The 18,623-nt window shown below is 51.4% G+C and overlaps 2 protein-coding genes across 10 annotated transcripts in view; both read right to left on the bottom strand.

The window, feature by feature from the left end:
• Nucleotides 1–476: 476 nt before the first annotated feature.
• On the bottom strand, nucleotides 477–2,846 carry LOC109524816 (probable G-protein coupled receptor 139). The gene is made up of 3 exons (XM_019884918.1): nucleotides 2,646–2,846; nucleotides 2,154–2,271; nucleotides 477–1,516 (listed from the first exon to the last, which is right to left on the bottom strand). Exons 2-3 carry the CDS (start codon nucleotides 2,230–2,232, stop codon nucleotides 495–497), a joined length of 1,101 nt encoding a protein of 366 aa, XP_019740477.1. The 5' UTR covers nucleotides 2,233–2,271; nucleotides 2,646–2,846; the 3' UTR covers nucleotides 477–494.
• Nucleotides 2,847–3,231: 385 nt separating this feature from the next.
• Nucleotides 3,232–18,623, bottom strand: part of LOC109524890 (tyrosine-protein kinase Fyn) — a 21,846-nt gene continuing 6,454 nt past the window's right edge. For 3 of the 9 annotated variants that reach the window (XM_019885020.1, XM_019885019.1, XM_019885025.1), the window contains exons 2-13: nucleotides 12,357–12,613; nucleotides 11,020–11,116; nucleotides 9,755–9,853; nucleotides 9,173–9,276; nucleotides 8,942–9,091; nucleotides 7,325–7,489; nucleotides 6,915–7,070; nucleotides 5,689–5,868; nucleotides 5,542–5,618; nucleotides 4,695–4,848; nucleotides 4,479–4,610; nucleotides 3,232–4,175 (exon numbers count right to left, since the gene is read on the bottom strand). In XM_019885020.1, coding sequence (XP_019740579.1) covers nucleotides 3,967–4,175; nucleotides 4,479–4,610; nucleotides 4,695–4,848; nucleotides 5,542–5,618; nucleotides 5,689–5,868; nucleotides 6,915–7,070; nucleotides 7,325–7,489; nucleotides 8,942–9,091; nucleotides 9,173–9,276; nucleotides 9,755–9,853; nucleotides 11,020–11,116; nucleotides 12,357–12,603 — 1,770 coding nt within the window. In that variant the 5' untranslated portion in view covers nucleotides 12,604–12,613 and the 3' untranslated portion in view covers nucleotides 3,232–3,966. Of the gene's footprint in view, nucleotides 4,176–4,478; nucleotides 4,611–4,694; nucleotides 4,849–5,541; nucleotides 5,619–5,688; nucleotides 5,869–6,914; nucleotides 7,071–7,324; nucleotides 7,490–8,941; nucleotides 9,092–9,172; nucleotides 9,277–9,754; nucleotides 9,854–11,019; nucleotides 11,117–12,356; nucleotides 12,614–16,758; nucleotides 16,894–17,327; nucleotides 17,529–18,623 lie in introns of those variants that run through there. The other 6 variants (XM_019885024.1, XM_019885023.1, XM_019885022.1 and 3 more) reach the window with 6 other exon arrangements.

The raw sequence follows: 18,623 nt of genomic DNA, 5'->3' as shown, positions 1-18,623 counted from the left end.
CTTAAAAATGTCCAGTGTTGTGGAAAAGCGATCAAAAGCTACAATCATGAATATGGTAATACTGTCACACACAGACGTGCAAAATTGGCACCAGTTTACAAACTGTCGATATGGAACGAGTCAACTGGTCATGTAGCAATTTGATGACTGTTAACAATCTTCCTCAAAACAGTGATTCAAAATGTATTTACATTTTGTATGAATTCTATTCTTAAAGACGCGTTTTAAAAGATGGGCAGCGAGGGGGCTTGCTGAACGTTCCAAAGAGAGGGGACCGGCAACGGAAAAGGCTCGAAGGCTCAAAGGCCTGCGGGCCTTCGCTTAGTTCTCGGTACCTCTGATCGTGTCCGGTCTGCAGACCTGAGGCACCTGCAGGGGCGGAGGAGCTCAGAGAGCTAAGGTGGAGGCGAGGCCAACTCTGTGGTAAACCAAGGACGACTTTTTATCGAGCCCAAAAAGACAGCTTGAGTTGCATAAACGTTTTTGTCTGCTATTTATTTATACATTTCTGTTTCCTCAAGTTGACTGGTCCGAGAGCGGTAATGGCCACGCTGACGAGATGAGGCGGCCTTCTGTTCCGACACCGAGAAGACCGTCATCGTGCGTGTGAGGAAAGAGGAAGGTTCTCCCGTCACGGCTTTACAAGTCACGACCCGAAGCAGCTCCTGTCGGAAGCGGCCGCTGACCATGCAGTAGAGCAAGAAGTTGGTGGTGGAGTTGAGATTCTGGAGCATGTTGGCCACGTCACCGGCGACATTGATGGGGATTCGGTAGTCGTTTCTGTTGAAGCTCCGCGTGTTGTGCTCGGTCCTCAGGATGCAGTATGTGACGAAGCGAGGCAGGCTGAGCACCACGAAGGTGACGGAGACCGTCCCCAGCAGGAGGAGGGTCCTCCTTAACATCCCCCTTGCGCTACGTCCGCGCATGACGCGACGCTCCTCCTTCGTAAAAAGATTACTGGCACGGCACAGATGATGCCCGATGAGGTAATTAAAGGCGATGACCAGCACGATGGGGATACCTCCCGAGAGAAAGGTGGTGATCCATACGATGACGGTGGGGTAGACCTCATCCCGGTATTGACATCGGGGCAGGGTCACGTTTTCTCCGTCCACCGTAATATTGACGGACACCACCGCGTTGATCCAGCCGAGCGGCACGGAAACCAAGTGAGACGCCGCGACCACGGCCACGCAGGTCAGCTTGGTGACCCTCGCCTGCGAGAAGTGCCGCTTGGCCGCCGTGCTGCGAAGCACCAGGTAGCGCTCGATGGTGAACACCACCACGATCCACGACGAACTGTAAAGGGAGCCGTACTGCAGGAAGCCCAGGATGCCGCACCACGGCTGGGAGTTCCAGAAGGGCTGCAGCAGCCAGAAGGTGAGGGTCAGGTCGACGAGGATCACCCACACCAGGTAGAAGGTGTCCACGATAGCGAGGCAGCCGAGGTACAACGCGGCCGGCTCAGACATTCCGCATTTACGGAAGCGGATCATGTAGAACGTGAAGAGGTTGGCTGCGGAACAAGGCGAGCAAATTAAGACGGCTGAAGCTTGACTTGCCGGGAACCGCAGTCGGAGCCGGTGAGTTTCCAGCACGATTTCCGCGCACACTCGCACGTCTTTAACCTCGCAACTCAGAAATTGCCTTGGAGACGCCTTGTACGTTGTCCAGAAGTCAATCTGACCAAACTGCAGAGAACGTTTTCACCGCAGGGGGGCAGTAAATGACAGTCAATGCTGTAAGACCGTCAGTGACTGCAGATTTGAACTTTAAAAACTTGTTGCTACTACAGTACAACACTCGGGTTTACTGTATATAGTTTTGTATCAGAGCATGTTGTCTAAAGTGGCGGAGTTTGATGTTTCTTCATTTATTTTTTTTAACAGTCGCACCGAGTCCCGTTGCGCCGTTTACGCAACTGCATGGCAGACATGCTCAGCAGCATTCTGATTGTGAAAGTCACATTTATAGATCAAAACTTTGTTTATTTTTTTGTTTGTAGGAGACCCGAGCAAACAGTGTCCACAAATGACATGTCAACATAGAGTCAATCGAATAAATCAATCGGCCGATTCATGACGTTCTTGATGAACGTTGCTTTGAATTGGCACGTGGCAAACCAATCAACAAAATGGCATCATGTACAGTACCTGGTATTCCCATGACGCAAAGGAGCGGGTAGTAGATCTTCTGAACGGTGACAAAGATGGTGACGCCAACTCCCTCCATGGTGAATTCCCTCCCAGGCGATACCTCACCTCCTCATCTCTGCAGATATAAAAGCTGTTCTTAGCATTGAATTCCGCAACTTGACACAACTTCAGTCATGTAATTCGTTACTCATTACAATATGAAATACGGTGGCACCTTTTTCAGAGGGCCATACACGTCTAGAGATATACCATTAAATGTTCCGTGGCCATCATTTAAAATGTGACCTGAGTGATCTGGAAATTTGCAGAATGTAAGGTTGGGCTACAGAAGGAAAATACATGTCATTTTTTTTAAAGCACAGCATATTCTTGTTCTACAGTATTATTATAAAGGCACAATTTATTATTATTATTATTATTATTGTTATCAATATAAGAAGCATATGAGGACTATCCAGATTTCTTTTTAAAAGATGACATAACACGTACCTGGCGTTTCCTGCGGTCTCATTTCAAGTCTCTTCTGGCCAAGTGGAGGTACAATCCAGCTGTTTATGGCTCCACTATGACAACAACTTTATGGTCGAAATGTGATAGCAAAGGGCGTGACTGCATTAAAAGCTTTGGGAGGAGCCATTCGGCAAATCATCCATCCAATAATCCACATTAACTGGGCCCATCATCCAATCAAAATATCAGAACGATATATGAACTTCAACAGCTGAAAACAAACAACAGCAATAAAGTTCAGGAAAAGTGTCAAGAAAAGTGAGCACGGTACTTACCGCGTACAAACAATAGGATGCACCTGAGAAACATTTCAAAAGTTTATTCTTCTTTTGACCCTGAAAAATGCCAAACCACTGAATTAATTTAAAAAACATATCAACAAAATGGCATCAAAAGCATACCAGAGAATGGTGTGACTATTCAGCAGTTTACGAAAACTAAAGAATGCTTTCTGAGCCGATTCAATTCCGTTGAGAAGTCCAGTACACATCCAGTAATAATGGAGTGGAGGTAACTAAGAATATTTGAGGAAATACGGTAAAAAAGGAAAAAAAAAGAGGCACCGTTTGCGCAGAGGCTTTTATTTTTAAAACCAGCTGTTGCACCTGGCAACTATATGAACCATATTTCCACTACATGAGGAAATAAGGTGCAAAAAAAGTATGCCTGATTGTGTGACAATGACTTTTCCACCTGCTCACAATTTGCGAAAATGTTAAAAAGGGAGGGAGGGATATGTTGGCAATCTGTACAGGGCCCCCCCAAAAAAAATTTGTATCATGTCATTCCAGACAGACAGACAGCAGGAGTGAGAAGACAACAAGCAGTCTGGGCGAAGCAAAAATAAAACGGCCTCAGGAGAACGAGAACAGAACGGAAAATGTAATCTGATGGAGGACGGGGGGGGAAAAAAAATGAAAGGGAATCTTTGGGAATTACACACCCCGCAGAGACGGATGAAATGGTTCTTAACCTTCGCTTTTGGCAGATGAAAAACGCACTGAAGCAAACAGACAAATTAAAACAATCCTTGAAAAAATTATTTACACTGAATAGAAGTGTGGCATTGCATCATTCAAGCTCACCTCTTAGCATCACATTGCAGAGTTCAGGGAGGGGGGCGGGGGGGGGGGGTCGTCCTACGAAATGAAAAGATGGAGTTGAGCAAAGGATGCTTTTGCAGACCCTCCTGAAAATAAAACAGTGGCAAGTCCAGGAAGATTCCAGTTTGTCTTTTTTTTCTTTGTTTGTCTTTGCATTTAGTTCCAACGTCAAGGCAGAGGGGAAGAACGTTCTAGATCTAGAGGTTGTCTCCAGGCTGGTACTGAGGCTCGGTGGCTGTGAAGTAGTCCTCCAAGAAGGCCTGCAGGTACTCGAAGGTGGGCCGCTCCTCCGCGTCTTTCTTCCAGCACTGCAGCATGAGCTCGTGCAGGGAGATGGGGCAGTCCTGGGGGCAGGGCATCCTGTAGCCTCGATCCACCTGTTCCAGCACCTCGCGGTTGTTCATGCCTGGAAAGCACGGGAGGAAGGGGGGGGGGGGGCTGGCAAACCTTCAAAAACGCAAACGGGCTGGAGCCGCGTGACACGAACACACATAGCGCGATATCTAGCTAGCGTCCCACCGAGCGTCATTTGTCATGTGCAGCAGATGGCGCGCGAGAAGAGCGACAGAGGGAAGCTCGATATAAAATCGGATAAGGGGGCCCCGGCGGCAGCGTGTACTTTGCCAACCACTCCCGGTCAAGGGAGGTTTCACGGTCCCCTGAGATTGAAAGGCAAAGCCAAATGCCGTCCTCGGCCTCGGACGCTCACCCGGGTAAGGCACTCGCCCCTTGGTGACCAGCTCCGTCAGCAAGATGCCAAATGACCACACGTCCGACTTGATGGTGAACTTGCCGTAGAGCGCCGCCTCCGGGGCGGTCCACTTGATGGGGAACTTTGCACCTGCGCGGGTGACATCGGCCGGGATGATTCGGCGCAGCCGGAACTGGATTCGTCGGAAGCTCGAGGAGGGACGGAAAGACCCACCTTGCCGAGCTGTGTATTCGTTGTCTTCGATGAGTCTGGCGAGGCCGAAGTCGGCGATCTTACACACCAGGTTGTCTCCCACCAGGATGTTGGCAGAGCGCAGGTCTCGGTGGATGTAATTCATCCTCTCGATGTAAGCCATACCCGCCGCCACCTGGAGCGTGGCGCAGAAGAATCGGCTGCGTTACGCGTTATCAACGGCTGCGTCATTTTTTTTTTTTTGCCCCCATTAGCAGCCTTCATTTGGCGGGCTTCTCAAGGGGCTCCATCTCGCCGACCTTGAAGTGGATTGCCCTCATTTGACGCGCGCGTCCTAGTTAGCGAATGCGTCAGTCCGGTGGATTTTTTTTTTTTTTTGAAATCTGGAATTCACTCAGAAAATGAAAAGTACAAATAAAGTTTGACAATCTTGACCGTGCGTGCGGAACAAGCAAACCGCAGGATGTGCTTTCAATCGTTAAGACGTGCCGAGACCAGTTGTTCTTTTGACATTTGCATAGAACAGCGGAGAGTGTCGGGGTATGAATTGAACTCATTGGGCAATCCCATCATCACCTTTCCGTCCGGTGACATTCAAGGGGGAAAATCATTTTAAGCTACTCAGCGTTTCGCACGGTAGCATTTCACTGCTACCGCGTGATTAAAAATAGTGTCGGAACAGTGTCGAAAGATTCCGCTGATGACGGCAATTGTTGGACTCCGATGAACCGATTGGGTTTCGGGCTTTGGAGGTTTCATGTGATTTGTTATTTTAGAGCAAAAGTTTAGTCGTATTTTTTTTTCATCATAGTTTGGAATGGGTGGGGTTGGCAGAAGTTAAAAACAAATTTTTAAAATGGGCACATACCTGGGCAGCCATATCCACGAGGTTGGGCAACTTCAAGGCTCGCCCCTCTCCGTCCTTCAAAAAGTCCAGTAGACTCCCTAGAGGGCGATCATATTTGATGTCAACCAACGTGTCCGTCTGCCGGTGTCGGTGCGAGCGTTGGGGTACCTTTGCCCATGTACTCGGTGACGATGTAAATGGGCTCCTCAGACACGACGGCGTACAGCTGCACCAGCTTGTCGTGGCGGAGCTTCTTCATGATCTGAGCCTCCTCCAGGAAGGACTCGGGGGACATGGTGCCGGGCTTCAGAGTCTTCACCGCCACCTTGGTGGTGCCGTTCCAGGTTCCTGACACAAGCCCGCACGCCGGCGTCAGCGGAGCCTGACCGTCATTTCACACCTCAGCAGTCACGTTGTCGTGACGATTCGTTAGGCATGCGCCAAAAAACCCTTCCTGATTTCTGTCTTCTTTGCAGCTTTATCATACGCAAAGATTTCAGGTCAGCAATTTTAATCTCACCTCGGCGTGTGATGAATATGCAAAGAGCAGAGAAACCAGGAAGGAGGGGGGGACGGGGACGGGAATACTACTTCCCGCCACTGTAAACATGCCACACAGCATGAGATCAGGAGACGCGATGGGAATCTGCTGGTCTTTGCCTCTCGTGCACGCACGCGGCATAGACAGATGGATCATTCATCGACGACTGAGAAGGTACTTTGATTTGAAAAGGCATCCGTCGAATCCCGTGAGGATTGCAGAGCCAACGTGGGAGCAGATAATCCTCGGGAGGATGATTAACAAGAGCGAGCCGCAAAGCTCTTCGAGGCGGGCGCGCCAATTGTGACGGCGGCATTGCCGGGCCACGAGTTTGCATCGCCCCCGTTTGGACCGCGGCGATGGTTCTGCTGATCTCATGCGGCGAGAGGATGGAGAGGGTTGAGTCAAAGGGAGGACAGAGACCATCGACGGAAGGAGGGCCGTCCGCTTGCTAAAGGACTCGGATCTCAGAAACCGGCCGTCATCTGGGGAATATTCTTCGAGCGAATAGCCGCTAACGTGCTAACAGCTCATTTCGCGGGTTCCGCCCTCGGTCCGGTTTCCGCGACAGGCCAACGGATGAGCTTCACGGTCACATTGTCGGCACGGGCGGAGGGACGCGCTGCGCAATGGCACAAAGCGCGACGTGTTTCATTCAAAAGACCTCCGCCAAGACTTGACTCTCAATGTTTATTCTTTTGCATTCAACGTTTATTCGGTTGTGGCGCAAACCTACATACAGCTTTCATCTTCAATCATGAACAAAAAAAAACGGCTTCAAAGGGAACCTTTGCAAAGTCCAAGTGAACGGATGGCGAAAGTCACGTTCTGGGGATCGAGCGGGAAGTCTTACCGTAAAAAACCTCGGCAAAACATCCCGTGCCCAGCTTTAACTCCAATTCAAGCGTGTCTCTCGCGATCTCCCAGGCGTCATGACTCAAGCCCACGGTGTCGGGGAGGGAGTTCACACACACGCCAGTTAAGTTCAAGCACAAACCGTCCGCACTCTCTACAGGGGGAGGGAGGGAAGGCGGACAGGGTTAATGACGGCGGAGAGGCGCATGCGGTCGGAGGAGGATGGAGGAGGCCATCTTTGGACCCATCACACGGGTTTTCCCGCAACATGCCCGAGAGGAAAATGAGCCCACTGAAGCCCCCCCACCCCCTTCGAGGTCCCCCGGGGCAAACGATCAGGCGGGCTTTCGGGGGCCAGCGCGGCCTCCTCCATGCAAGGCCTTCTTTCGGAGGCGACTGGATCCGTACCCATCCAGACTTCCCCAAACTGCCCGTTCCCGAGACGCTTTATCAGCTGCAGCGACTCGCGCGGGATCTCCCACACGTCTTTGGTTTTGACCGACAGGTCGGCGAGGCGGGGCATCCCTTTGTGGCAGGGAACCACCAAGCGACAGCAGAGACCGGCGGCTCGGTCTGCCCGGGCCACGCGCGCGGCGATGCCCAAAAATAGAGAAGAAAGAAAAGCACAGAGAGTTGACGAGACAAAAGTGCCGCAGGAGGAAGAAGGAATTCACGCCAACTGCCGTTCACGCAAACGTGGAGCAGAGTGCACACTCGGCTGAAAATCAAATGCTTTCGACGGGCACTTTCGAGGTCTGTTTGGAGTCAGACAGTGTGGGGAGACATGAGAAACCTCCAGAAGGGGCCGCAGATGGGAGAATCCCCCTCCCGGGATGCCAAGCGGAAGGAGCTCAGGTTCTACCGCAGAGCAAATATGGGAAGGGGCGTCCCAATACTTTTGTCTCTATTGCACATATGGCGTCCGATCAGGAGTCCGAGTCAAACACGAAGACGGACGGGGGCTTTATGCAACACCGCAAGCGAGAGCGTTCGGCGCCCGAGCGGTTCACCGGATGCTTCCATTTCGATTAGCGCCGCTCGCCGTCACTTTGGCCGCTGACGCCGTCTCATGAAATCAAACGTCCTGCTTTGACGGCAAGAGGAAGCTCTCGTGTTTGCTTCGCTATCGATCGAACCGCTAGATTAGGGCCGTGTTTCCGTCTATGCCAGCCGATAAGTGCAAAGACCCCCCTCTCCTATACTCACACGGGATAAAAGCCCCCCCCCACGCGCAGACTTTTCTTCGTAACCGGCGCTAAATCCCCGGGGTGTTTACACGGGGCGGTTAAGACGAGATAAAGGCCGGCCGGGGTCAGACCCACGAGGGCGCTTCAAGCCCATCCGGGGCCGATCGCCTGCTCATTTGCTGCTCTGCTGGCGTCATAAAAGTCGCCAATATGTGAAGCGCGTCCACAGGAAACAAAGCGGAGGTTTTTCCGAGAAACGCAGCGGCTCGGAAAGATGGACTGGATTGATAACAACCGGATCGCCGCTCAATCGATCGCTCTTCGTCAAAAGGCCATCTTTTCCATTACGGGCTCGCTCGCAGCGCAAGAAGACATTCGCGGTCACCGAGCAAATCGCTGGGGCTCCCCCTGGGGGGCACAACGCTCACATGACCTGGGGAAGAAAAAAAAAAAATAAATAGGACCGCGATGTTTGAAATGCATTGATGCAATGCCCTTGTGAGGATATTTTGTTCTTGTTCATATTCAGGGCCGGTTTTAAATCTGATGAGCCGTTTGAGAATGCAAGAAAGCAGAGGAAGCCAGAAAAGCCCGAGCCTTCGCGTGCCGTCACCTGCGTTCGTCCAAGTCAGGGGTGGCCAAACGACGGGCCACTGAAAAATGGATGACAAAACAAAGAAACAAAAAGCAATACCGAAACAGATCCCGATTAGTGTCGCGGGTCAGCTTTAACCGATCCCGGCTGACCGGTCGCCGGTCCACGGCGGGCCACATATTGACGACGGAAAAAGCGTGAGAAGTCATCCGGCGGCACATGAACGAAGGAGAGCCGCCTTACCGGAATAGTGCTGAACCAGCTGCTGCAGCGAGTCAAACTGAGCCCTGGTGGTGATGTAGTAGCCGCCGCTGTCCAGTTTGCGGATCTTATAATGCTTGACGTGGTCGCCTTTCACGTCGTCCCAGTCCCGTATGGACAAGGAAAAGGCACCTGCGGGGAGCAACGAGGGGGGTTTTGCGCGGCAAGCTCTTTTCTCGCTCGCTTCATCGCCAATATTGTCGTCAAATGTACCCTTTGTGGTTTCACTTTCCCGGATGAGGTAGGTGCCCCGCGGGTTCCCGGTGGAGAGCAACTGTCTCTCGGCCTCCTTTCGGCCCAGTTTGCCAAAGTACCAACTGGAATCAGAGCAGTGTTCGTTTAGTCGAGGAAAAAAAAAAAAAAAAGGTCATTCATTTCGTCACCAATATTTTTCCCCCCCCCGGACGAAAAAGAAACGAAAACAAAAAGAGAAGCCATTCATCGATACCATGGCGAGAACTAAACGGATCGACAATTACCGTACAGATCGGTTTACGTCCCTCGAGGTACGTCGTAACGACGTTGGACGGTACCGAAATCTCACCTCGACGGGAACTCATTGACGTGAAGTAAGACATTTGGAAAAAGGCCAAATGAAAATGAAACCATGACGCACAAATGATCAATCGACGCCACAACATCCGGTTGGGCTCACGGACGGGCGGATTATTTGAGGAATCGTCGTGTCAGCTGTTTTTTTCTCTGCTTAACACTTGGAGCCTCACATACACACGCACACACACACACACACACACACACACACACACACACACACAGTGTCTTTTGTGGACTCACTCCTCAGCCTGGATGGAATCCACCGGAGCCACGTAATTACTGGGAATATAACCGCTGCCGCCGGTGGTGAGGGAGCGAGCGTCCCACCAGTCCCCTTCGCTGGAAAAGACACAAGTTGCGAGAATAAGATGAGCGAGCGCGCTTGATGTCGAGCAACGCATTTTATTGAGGGGTGAGAGCCGACTGCTTCCAAACGTAGCGGCAAATCTCACCAAGTAGTTCTTGGGTACGTATGCCTGCATGAGTAAATGAAAGGGATCGTGAAGACGCAGTAGCAGAGGGCGACAAATGACTCATTCAAGGCCAAAGACGTTTTTTGTTTTTTTTTTAAGAATTGGTTCATTTAATCCCAGGTGCATCTTTATGTGTTTTTAGGTGTTTGGGGGGGGGGGTTGTTTGTTTTTTTACATGGCGGCTGGCAGTGAATGAGTTAAATGGCATGTCTGGTCGTCGGCCTCAACAGACACCCTCATCATAGCAAGCGCGGGACTGCTTTTTCAGTGTTTATCCAAAAGGGGTCGCTGTGGCTAAGAAAAAAAAAAAAGATTTGAAGCTTGCTTGGGGGAGAGAGAAATGGAAGAGGAGATGCAGTTCTTTATGGGCTCCATTAAAGAGCAAGACGAGAGGAAAAAAAAAATGCAATCTTGAGCCCTAATGACAGCGCTTTCCTCCTCCGTCTGAGCCCCGCAAAGCGACAGAAGCTCGCCGAGGTATGTCAAAAGATGCTTACGAGGCCCTCGGCAATCCCGTCAAGCACCGCGGAGGGGATTGCTGAGGGCTTGCTGGGCCAAATGCTGAGACGAGGATTGCTTGGAATCGTTTGGTACTCGGATGGAAAAAATGTGTTGGAGCTTCTTTGATTCTGTGTTGCGAGTTTTAAATTTGGGTGTTTACAGTGCCAATTGACGGTGTGTTTGTGGGCCATGTATCTCAAAGGGGAAGCGAGATGACACGCTTGTGGGTGTGAACAGCGCGCTTCCTGTCCCAGGGTCAGAGGCGACGCAACCCCGTCGAAAGCTTCAATTCACTCTACTCATTGCTATTTTTTTGCTGTCATTTTCTTGTTCAGATCACCTCCGAGCTCACTGAGAGGATTTGCGGGCCTCAGATAAACGTTGCAATTCCCAAGACGGAACACACAGCGGCTCTTGTTCGCGGCCGATAATGGAAGCTCTTTTAGCGGCGCTAACTACAAATACAAAGCGCTTTCTCCTCTCCTCTCCTCCTCCTCCCCGTCGCTCGGTTCCGGCTCCTATTTGACTTACGTGCTGTTGATAATCTGGAACCTTTCTCCTTTTCTGAAACTGAGGTCATCTTCCGATCGCGCTTCGTAGTCGTAAAGTGCCACAAAGAGTGTGACTCCTGCACAAAGAATTTGAAAAAGCAACATCAACATCTCGCTGCGCGAAGACCTGTCATTTGGACTAAAAGAGGACCACTCGGGTCGCCGTTTGGATCCAAATGGGCATTTCGCCGATGAACCGAAGCGTACAAATGGCGAGAACGTTCATACAGCGCCACTATTCAGCTCAACGGGGAAAGCGTCAGAGCCATAGCAGGTTTTGTCAAATTTCTGCGAAGGATCTCGGTTGAGTTCCCCGCAAAGGAGGCGACTCGTTGCAGCCGCGCTTGCAATTTCGTCTAAATTGGCTGCAGCTCCCCCGACCGGGTGTTGGTGCGGCTAAATCAAAGAGAACCTTGATGGAACTTGATTCTGAACATGCGGCAGAAAACTAAAGCAATAGATCAACAAACAATAGAAATAAACCACACCGAAACACGATGTGTTGCTAGCCTGAAAAGATGACGTATTGCCGATCAATAATAAACTCGAGTCGGAGCGGTCCGGAGAACAAGCCTTCTGGCATCGAGTGTCGATGGAAACACCGACGGGGTCCCCTGCCCCATTGTTGCGCTGACGGAGAGCTTTGTTTTCAAGTTCCACGACGTTAAATTCCAAAAGTAGCAACGACAACAACAAAAAGCTCCCAAAACGTTTGAATGAATCCCTTGTTTGCGGCAACTCGAAGCGAGGTTAAACGGATTCATTCGTCTTTGAGATCAAAAGACCTTGATGAGCCAAAAGCAGCACTGCAAAGTATTTGATGGGGCCTGCGTTCGCCACCGCCTTTCATCTGTTTTCACGGCGCTTGACAAATGCAAGCTGAATGGGTGGGGCCTTCTTGGGAGGCTTTTGATCGGACCACTCCCACTCCCGGTCATTTGACTTCAGACGCTCCAACCAGGCTCCCAGAAAGCAACGGGTTTTTCCGACGGATCAGAACTTTGGACGGATAGGGCCGTTCATGGGAAGGTTTTTTTTTTTTCATGAGAGTGGCAAAAATGGGAGAGGGAAACCCCGAAAAGACCCCGATTGCGTCGCAGGGTGTGCATGGTTTCACGACGACGATGGAGAAACTGGGAAATACTAATTGATGTCTTTATGCGTGTTGGCCTGGCTCTCAGTGAGCTACATACAAGTTACATACGTACAAGGTTTTCCAATGATACCTAGCAAGCGTTTTATCTTGTGGGGGGGGGGATGCCCGGTATGCCTTTCCAAAGTCAATCTCCGGCGCTCCCGTTTTGCTCGACACACTACCTGTCCCGCCGCGGGTCCTGAGGGTTCCGGTGTGAGAGGAAGTGCTGACCCCGCCAAAAACGGTCACGCCCTGTCCGACGGGTGTGTGGAAGTTGTTGTAGTTGGGGATGGCGGTGACCCCGAAGCTCGGGTAGTGCTGCGGCGTGGGCTCGGCCCCATAGCGGTAGCCCGCGCACTGGGAGACGCCGGCCTCTCTGTCGTCCGTCAGTTTGCTTGCTTCTTTATCCTTGCATTGCACACAGCCCATTATCTATCAGCTGGGAGGACACGAGAAACAGCGACAGGTACTCCAAGTTAGTTTCGCGGAATGCGCTTGACTTGAGAGAGAGAGAGAAAAAAAAAGAGAGATTCGTTCACCAAAAACCGTGATGGATGGATGAAATGAAGATTGAAACCACATTTGCGACAGATGTTACATGCTACAATGTAATAATAATAATAATAATAATAACAATACATTTTATTTGTAAGCGCCTTTCACAGCACTCAAGGACACTTTACAACCAAGAGCAAACAATAAAAGTACAGATAAAATGATAAATAAAAGAAGAGATAGATTTAAGTTGAATATGCAAGTCTGAATGTAGATTTCATGTAACCGACTGGTCCAAATAAGGCGAAATAGACTGTACCTCTCATAACCCTCAAAACAGCCCTTTACGTCTGCTTAGTGGGAAGAACTCGATGGGTATACAAAAAATAAAATATGGCGAAAGGTAGGGCTGCGCAATAATTCAACGGCAATTTATATTGCAATATACATAAAAAGAGGAAGACGAGATACGCTCGAGTAGTGGTCCCCAAGCAGCGGTTCGCGGAAGGGTGCCGGGCCCCGGCCCATTTCGGACGGGCCCACACGGAGACAGACCTGCGAGCTGCGAGCAAACGGACTTCATCAGACGTAGCGGAAATGCGCGCGACTCCAACCGACCCGAGTCCGCCCCCTCCTAATGTGGCTTTGACATTGGAAATGAACAGAATTCTCTCAAAAACTGAGAGTGATTCATGATTTAAAAAAAAAAAAAAAAGTGTCGTAGCATTCCACGTAAACAATGTCAAAACGATTCGCGTCGGGACAGACAGCTTTTGTCAAAGTGCCTGAAAACACTGTCATTTGCATACCGGGCCAGAACCACACAAACAGTGTGCGCACCAACTCCCTGCGGTCTTATCCAACGCTGTGTTTCTGAAATTAAATTGGAGGAATGTGTCTCAGCTGCTTACAGTAAATGTACACTTTGCTGGACTTAAAAAAAAAAAAAGTACATATCCAAAAATGCCATTTTGAATCACGGTTTAACCGAGCGGCACGCGCTGGAAGCGGCGGCCTCGCTTTACATCCAATTGCGGATTGATTTATCAGAACGGCCGCCGGAACCGACACTTCCTGGAATGCCTGTCAGCACAATCAGAGGTTGTCGCAGCAAGTGCAGGTGTATCGTGGTGGGGGTGGGGGGAGGGGGGGTCATGTCAGTAAAAAGAAGACCCTTTGAAACGCTACATTGTTTGTCTCCTTTAAAAATTTTGAGTGGACTCTGCCGGCAGGCAGGAGCCCGAAGGAAATTGCGTGGCTTGGCAGTAGCTCAGTTTGTCGGACTTGGCTTGGGTACTGAACGGTGGCCGACCGCTGCCCAAAAATACTCCATAAACGCCTTTGCAAACTGCTTTTGGCCAGTTCCCTCACTCTGAGCTCTCTTACATTAGTCTAAAGCCAGAGCATCCTTGATTGCATGTGATCCAAAAAAAAAAAAAAACGTCTAGAATTTTCCCTTTGTTTGGACATTCCTACTCCAACGCGTTTTCGTAAGTGTGGAAGTTGTTTCATTTGAGTTTGCAATCAACTTGGGGGGAGCCGTGTCGCCGACTGGCGCGAAGCTAAGCGGCTGGCTGGCTGGCACGAGAAGCATCCCCACGCTACGCCATTTTCGACAGACACTGTCATCTGTTGTGACGGGATGTGAGGCTGGCGGAGGGCCAGGCGCGGCGGCGGCAGCGGCGGCGGCGCTGCGAAGCTCGGCCAAAGGCTGCAGAGCGCCTCAAACGCTTCCATCGGTAACCCCGACGAAGTGCTCACACTGGCCTCCGGTTTGACTTTGCGCCGAAATCTGCGACCGGCGGAGGTGGAGCGAAGCCGCTTTTTGGAAAAGAACAAGGGCAAGGATTTCTCCGAGCCGTGCGTAATAATTTGGAACTCTACCAGTTGCAGACATGAAGAGAAAGCTGCCATTTGCATCAACCGTGAAGACGAATGAGAGAAAAGAAGACGGAAGACGTGCCCCGTGATTGACTGGCAACCGGTCCGGGGGGCGCCTCCCGCCTCAAGTCAGCTGGGATGGGCTCCAGTTTTCTGCGACCCCAATTAGAAGAAGCGGTCGAGAAAATGGAGGCACGGATGGATGACAAACTCATGTCGACAGTCTCCATATCGAGCCTCAAACGGCAGGCCTAGTTTTTCCATTTCATTGTTTAAAAAAAAAAAAAAAACAAAGCTTCTGCTTCAGCTTGGATGTTCGCTTTCTGAAAATTGCCATTGGGGTGTTCATTGGTGACCCAAAGGAAGGAAGTGCATCGGGATTCCAATGGCTGGTAGATACGGGTCGGGTCTTTGTCCTGCCTGACCCCCCTCCAGTCAGTCAAAGTGGAGCTGGGCGGGACCTTGCGTGACACCATTGTGTCACGATGGCTCAATGTCAGCGGCGGACACAAATTAGCAGCACTGATGGAACGCCGATGTGATAACACCCACACGAGCGGACCGAGCGAGAGTGCAGATCGGTGTGAGAAAAAATAAAAATGCAACCAAGCAAATTGTGACATGGAAGGTTTCGGCCTGATGCCGGCGGAAATGACGCTTTTGGACATTGTTGTTAATGCAATCGGGGGGGCGGGGTGGGGGGGGCGGCGCTGCGGTTGTCAGGTCGTGTCTTGGCCACGGCTGCATTCTTAACACAAGGTCAGCTGTCGGCGCACATCTGCGGCGCTCACGTCAAGCAGCTCACTCAATTTTGTGCCTCTGGCTGACATGTTTGCAACCTTCTAGGCCATCGGGGGGGGGGGGGGGGGCCAACGTGTTTAAAAAAATTTTTTTTGGGGGGGGGGGGTCCCAAACTGTTCAAAAGAAGGAAGGATGAAAGGGCCACTTTCAAACTTTTTGAAAAAAATCAGGTAAGCGAGCTATTGTATCCGGTTTGTATTGTCGACTTGATGTCATCAGCTTTCTGTTGAAGGTGTTGAGCCGAAAAATGGAGCATTTTTCTTTTTTCTTGAGTATTTTGGGGGAATAAATTAGGAGCAGCGTGAATGAAGGAAAGGAGGAATCGGAAGGCCCTCCACTTGACGGTAAAGGGCTGCCGAGGTGCGGACGGCCGCCTACCGGGTAACGCCTTCGACACTGCAAACCTTTCATCGGAGGTGAAACCCATCAGGCAAGACCGAAAGCCAATAGAACCCGGGAGCCACCACGTTGCATTTGCGGGCGATGCGCCTCTGCAGAGAAAAGTGCAGAAGAAAGTGCAACGCACTCGCACGCTTCGAATGGGAGCGCTCACAGGATGTGGTGAAAAGTCTCCCCCGGTGGGTGTCAAGTTGACATCAACCTGTCGGTGAGCGACGACGTGTCACGCCGAAAAGACGACCTCCCGATGCCCTCAAGTTAAACTGACGAAGCGCCTCACTTGACGCGCAACGGACACCTCACATCGGTTAGCCGACGGCGAGAGAAACGCCGAGCCGTGAGGATTTCCTCCAAATCCCTCCGCGCTTGGTGCGCATTCCACATCACTGCGCAAGCTGCTCGCCCATCTAGATTGAGAATTTACGGGCCGTTCCACCTCGGAGATTTTTTTCCGCGGGATCCGTATTATCGTCCCATCCAAACCGCCGCCCCCCACAAATATTCCCCCGACCCGAGCCAAGTGAAATGGCGCTTTGAAATTCTGTGTGGCCGGTCGAGTAGGAACCCAACGTTTTGTGCTGCTGCAGCGGGGTGCGGCGGCGGCGGCAGCCTCGTCCACAGTCAAACTGTCAAAAGAGAAGAGCCGGGCTGGCTGGCTGGGTGGTCACCACAGAATTTAAGGCCACACACACACGGTCGCAGTTGTGCCGGTTGGATTTCGCAGACCACTAAAAACATGCGTGCTTGTTTTCTTCTCAGGCGGTGGCCTCAAGTCGACTCTTATCGGTACACTAACGAAGGCGCGGCACACTTGACGTCGATGGCGCCGACGTTATTGAGCGGCCAATCGCGCGCGGGATTCTCTCGCCCAGAACTCTTTGACAAGTGCAATCACGTTCCGTCGGGACGACGCGACATTTGTTCGGCTTTTACAAGGACTAAAATGTGAACGGCGCCACTCGGAGAATGGAAAGCAAAGTGCATCCATTGGGAACTAATAAGCCCAACCTTTGACCTTTGACCTGCAGCGTTTTTTTGCAAGTCAGCTGGGACGACGGCAGCGGAGGCGGCGATTTCGCATCTTGTCCTGACTGACCTCCAAGTTACCTCTGCTGCAGTTTCTGGGCTGACCTCACTGCTGCACTGCGGATGAAAGATGGAAGAAGTTGAGCGACTTGAAGGTCAGCTCGCGCACGGTCGGGGGATTGAAGGGGAGCATTTCAACTCAGAATCTCTTGCCGTGTGGGGGCATTTGTGTTTATACGCCATTGCTCCTGTTAAAAAAATAAAAAAAACAACCCAAGTTCACGAACGAGGGGGAAAAAAAAAAAGATTGTTAGTTGTACCCCGTGACAAAACAAAACTGTAGAGTGGCGCGCATCACATTGGCGGTTCCTTGCGATGTGACCAAGTATTGAGGAACAGCTCCGAATCTTGAAGCAATTTTCCCATCTTCAAAGACGGCGGTGACAATTCTATCCGGCAAACCGCCGCCATTGACTCCTGCCACCCATCGGCAAAAAAAAAAAATACATCCAAACGCGCCTTTGCTCGATTTGCTCAAGTCCCGAACTGACCTTGCGACGGAGCCTCAACGCAAAGCTTCCATTGATTCGCCAACAACATTCTGCCAACAACGGGAAAACTTTGCCTTACTTTTCTCTGATAGAATTTCAAATGGGAAGCGTCAGATGAAACGCTGAACCTGAAAAGGGATTTTCTCTGCCTCCTGCTTTACAGGGCGTGTGAACGCGGCGCCCCGTTGGACAGCAATGGGGGTGTTCTTGTGCTCAGAAGAAAGAAAGAAAGAAAGAATGAAAGAAAACCGCTTTCCAGCTTTTTTTTTTCCCCAGGTTGGTATGCTGGTGTCCCAAAATACTGGCGCCGCCCTCAGTGTGAGCGAAACATGTGATTTGCGTCCTCCCCAGCGGCATAAAATTGCCGTTTGGCCGCCACTCGTGGGGCCGCCTGCACTCTGACTTCCTCTCCACTGATCTCTCTTGCTGGGCCAAGGCAGGAACGGCGAGAGCGTGGCACAGGGGTGGGCTCGGAGTTTGGGGAGAAGGCCCCGGTAGGGGCGGATGAAGCCTTTCATCGGCGCCCCGGCGAATAAAATCGAATGGCGCTCGGGCTTCGGGGGGAAGCCACTCAGCCGCATGAGCGGCCGAGGCGCGGCAGACTCAAGCGTTCTGCGACTGCGGCTCGGCGACGGCGGCGGCATCCCTACCAAGCGTCACTCGGGCGCAGTGGGAAGCAAGTAGGGAGCGTCGCTTTGATACAGCCGGCGTAGAGCTACAGTTGCCCGACAACAAAAACATCAACTGCGTCTCTTCTGTCGGCATCTCACAGATGGCGTGGGCAACGCAGGGAAGCGACGCGGCAGATTCGAGCGCAGCGCGAGGGCCAACGCAAAGGGCGGGCGGCAAAGTCGAAGGGGCGGCGCACCGCGGTGGAAAATGCCCGTCATGGAAATCGCCCCGAACGTCGCGTCTGACAGGAAGTTCAACATGCGAAGCGACGCCCGGGAAAATACCTCGACATCCGTAAACAAGCCCGCTTCCCGTGGGCCGTATGCACGAAGCCAAAGCCGCGGCAACTTGCGTCCGCATTCAAATTCACCGAAACCGAAGAAGACGGCGGCTTCTTTGCGATGCAGATTGACGCCGCTCATGAACACAAAGGGGCTTCTGTGGACGAAAAATCCACGGCCTTTGTCGCGCGGCGTGACGCCAGCAAAAAGGCGGACGCTTCACAACAGGTTATTTCTGTTTGAAAACCACGCCGGCATTTCGATCGAAACAGAAAGCGCTTTTGTTTCCGCCTCCAAATACGCATCGCCGCCGGTCTGCGATCCGACGAGCGTGCGCCCGCTT

The sequence above is a fragment of the Hippocampus comes genome, unplaced genomic scaffold, assembly GCF_001891065.2.
Source record: "Hippocampus comes isolate QL1 unplaced genomic scaffold, H_comes_QL1_v1.1 scaffold144, whole genome shotgun sequence".
Taxonomy (NCBI): domain Eukaryota; kingdom Metazoa; phylum Chordata; class Actinopteri; order Syngnathiformes; family Syngnathidae; genus Hippocampus; species Hippocampus comes.
This window is presented reverse-complemented; position numbering and strand designations above follow the sequence as displayed.

Bases quoted from the DNA above. Each gene is read 5' to 3' on its own strand.
- LOC109524816 (XM_019884918.1), bottom strand. From the start codon at position 2,232: ATGGAGGGAGTTGGCGTCACCATCTTTGTCACCGTTCAGAAGATCTAC. The intron at 1,517-2,153 runs GTACTGTACATG...CTTGTTCCGCAG, and splicing joins TTGCGTCATGGGAATACCAG to CCAACCTCTTCACGTTCTAC.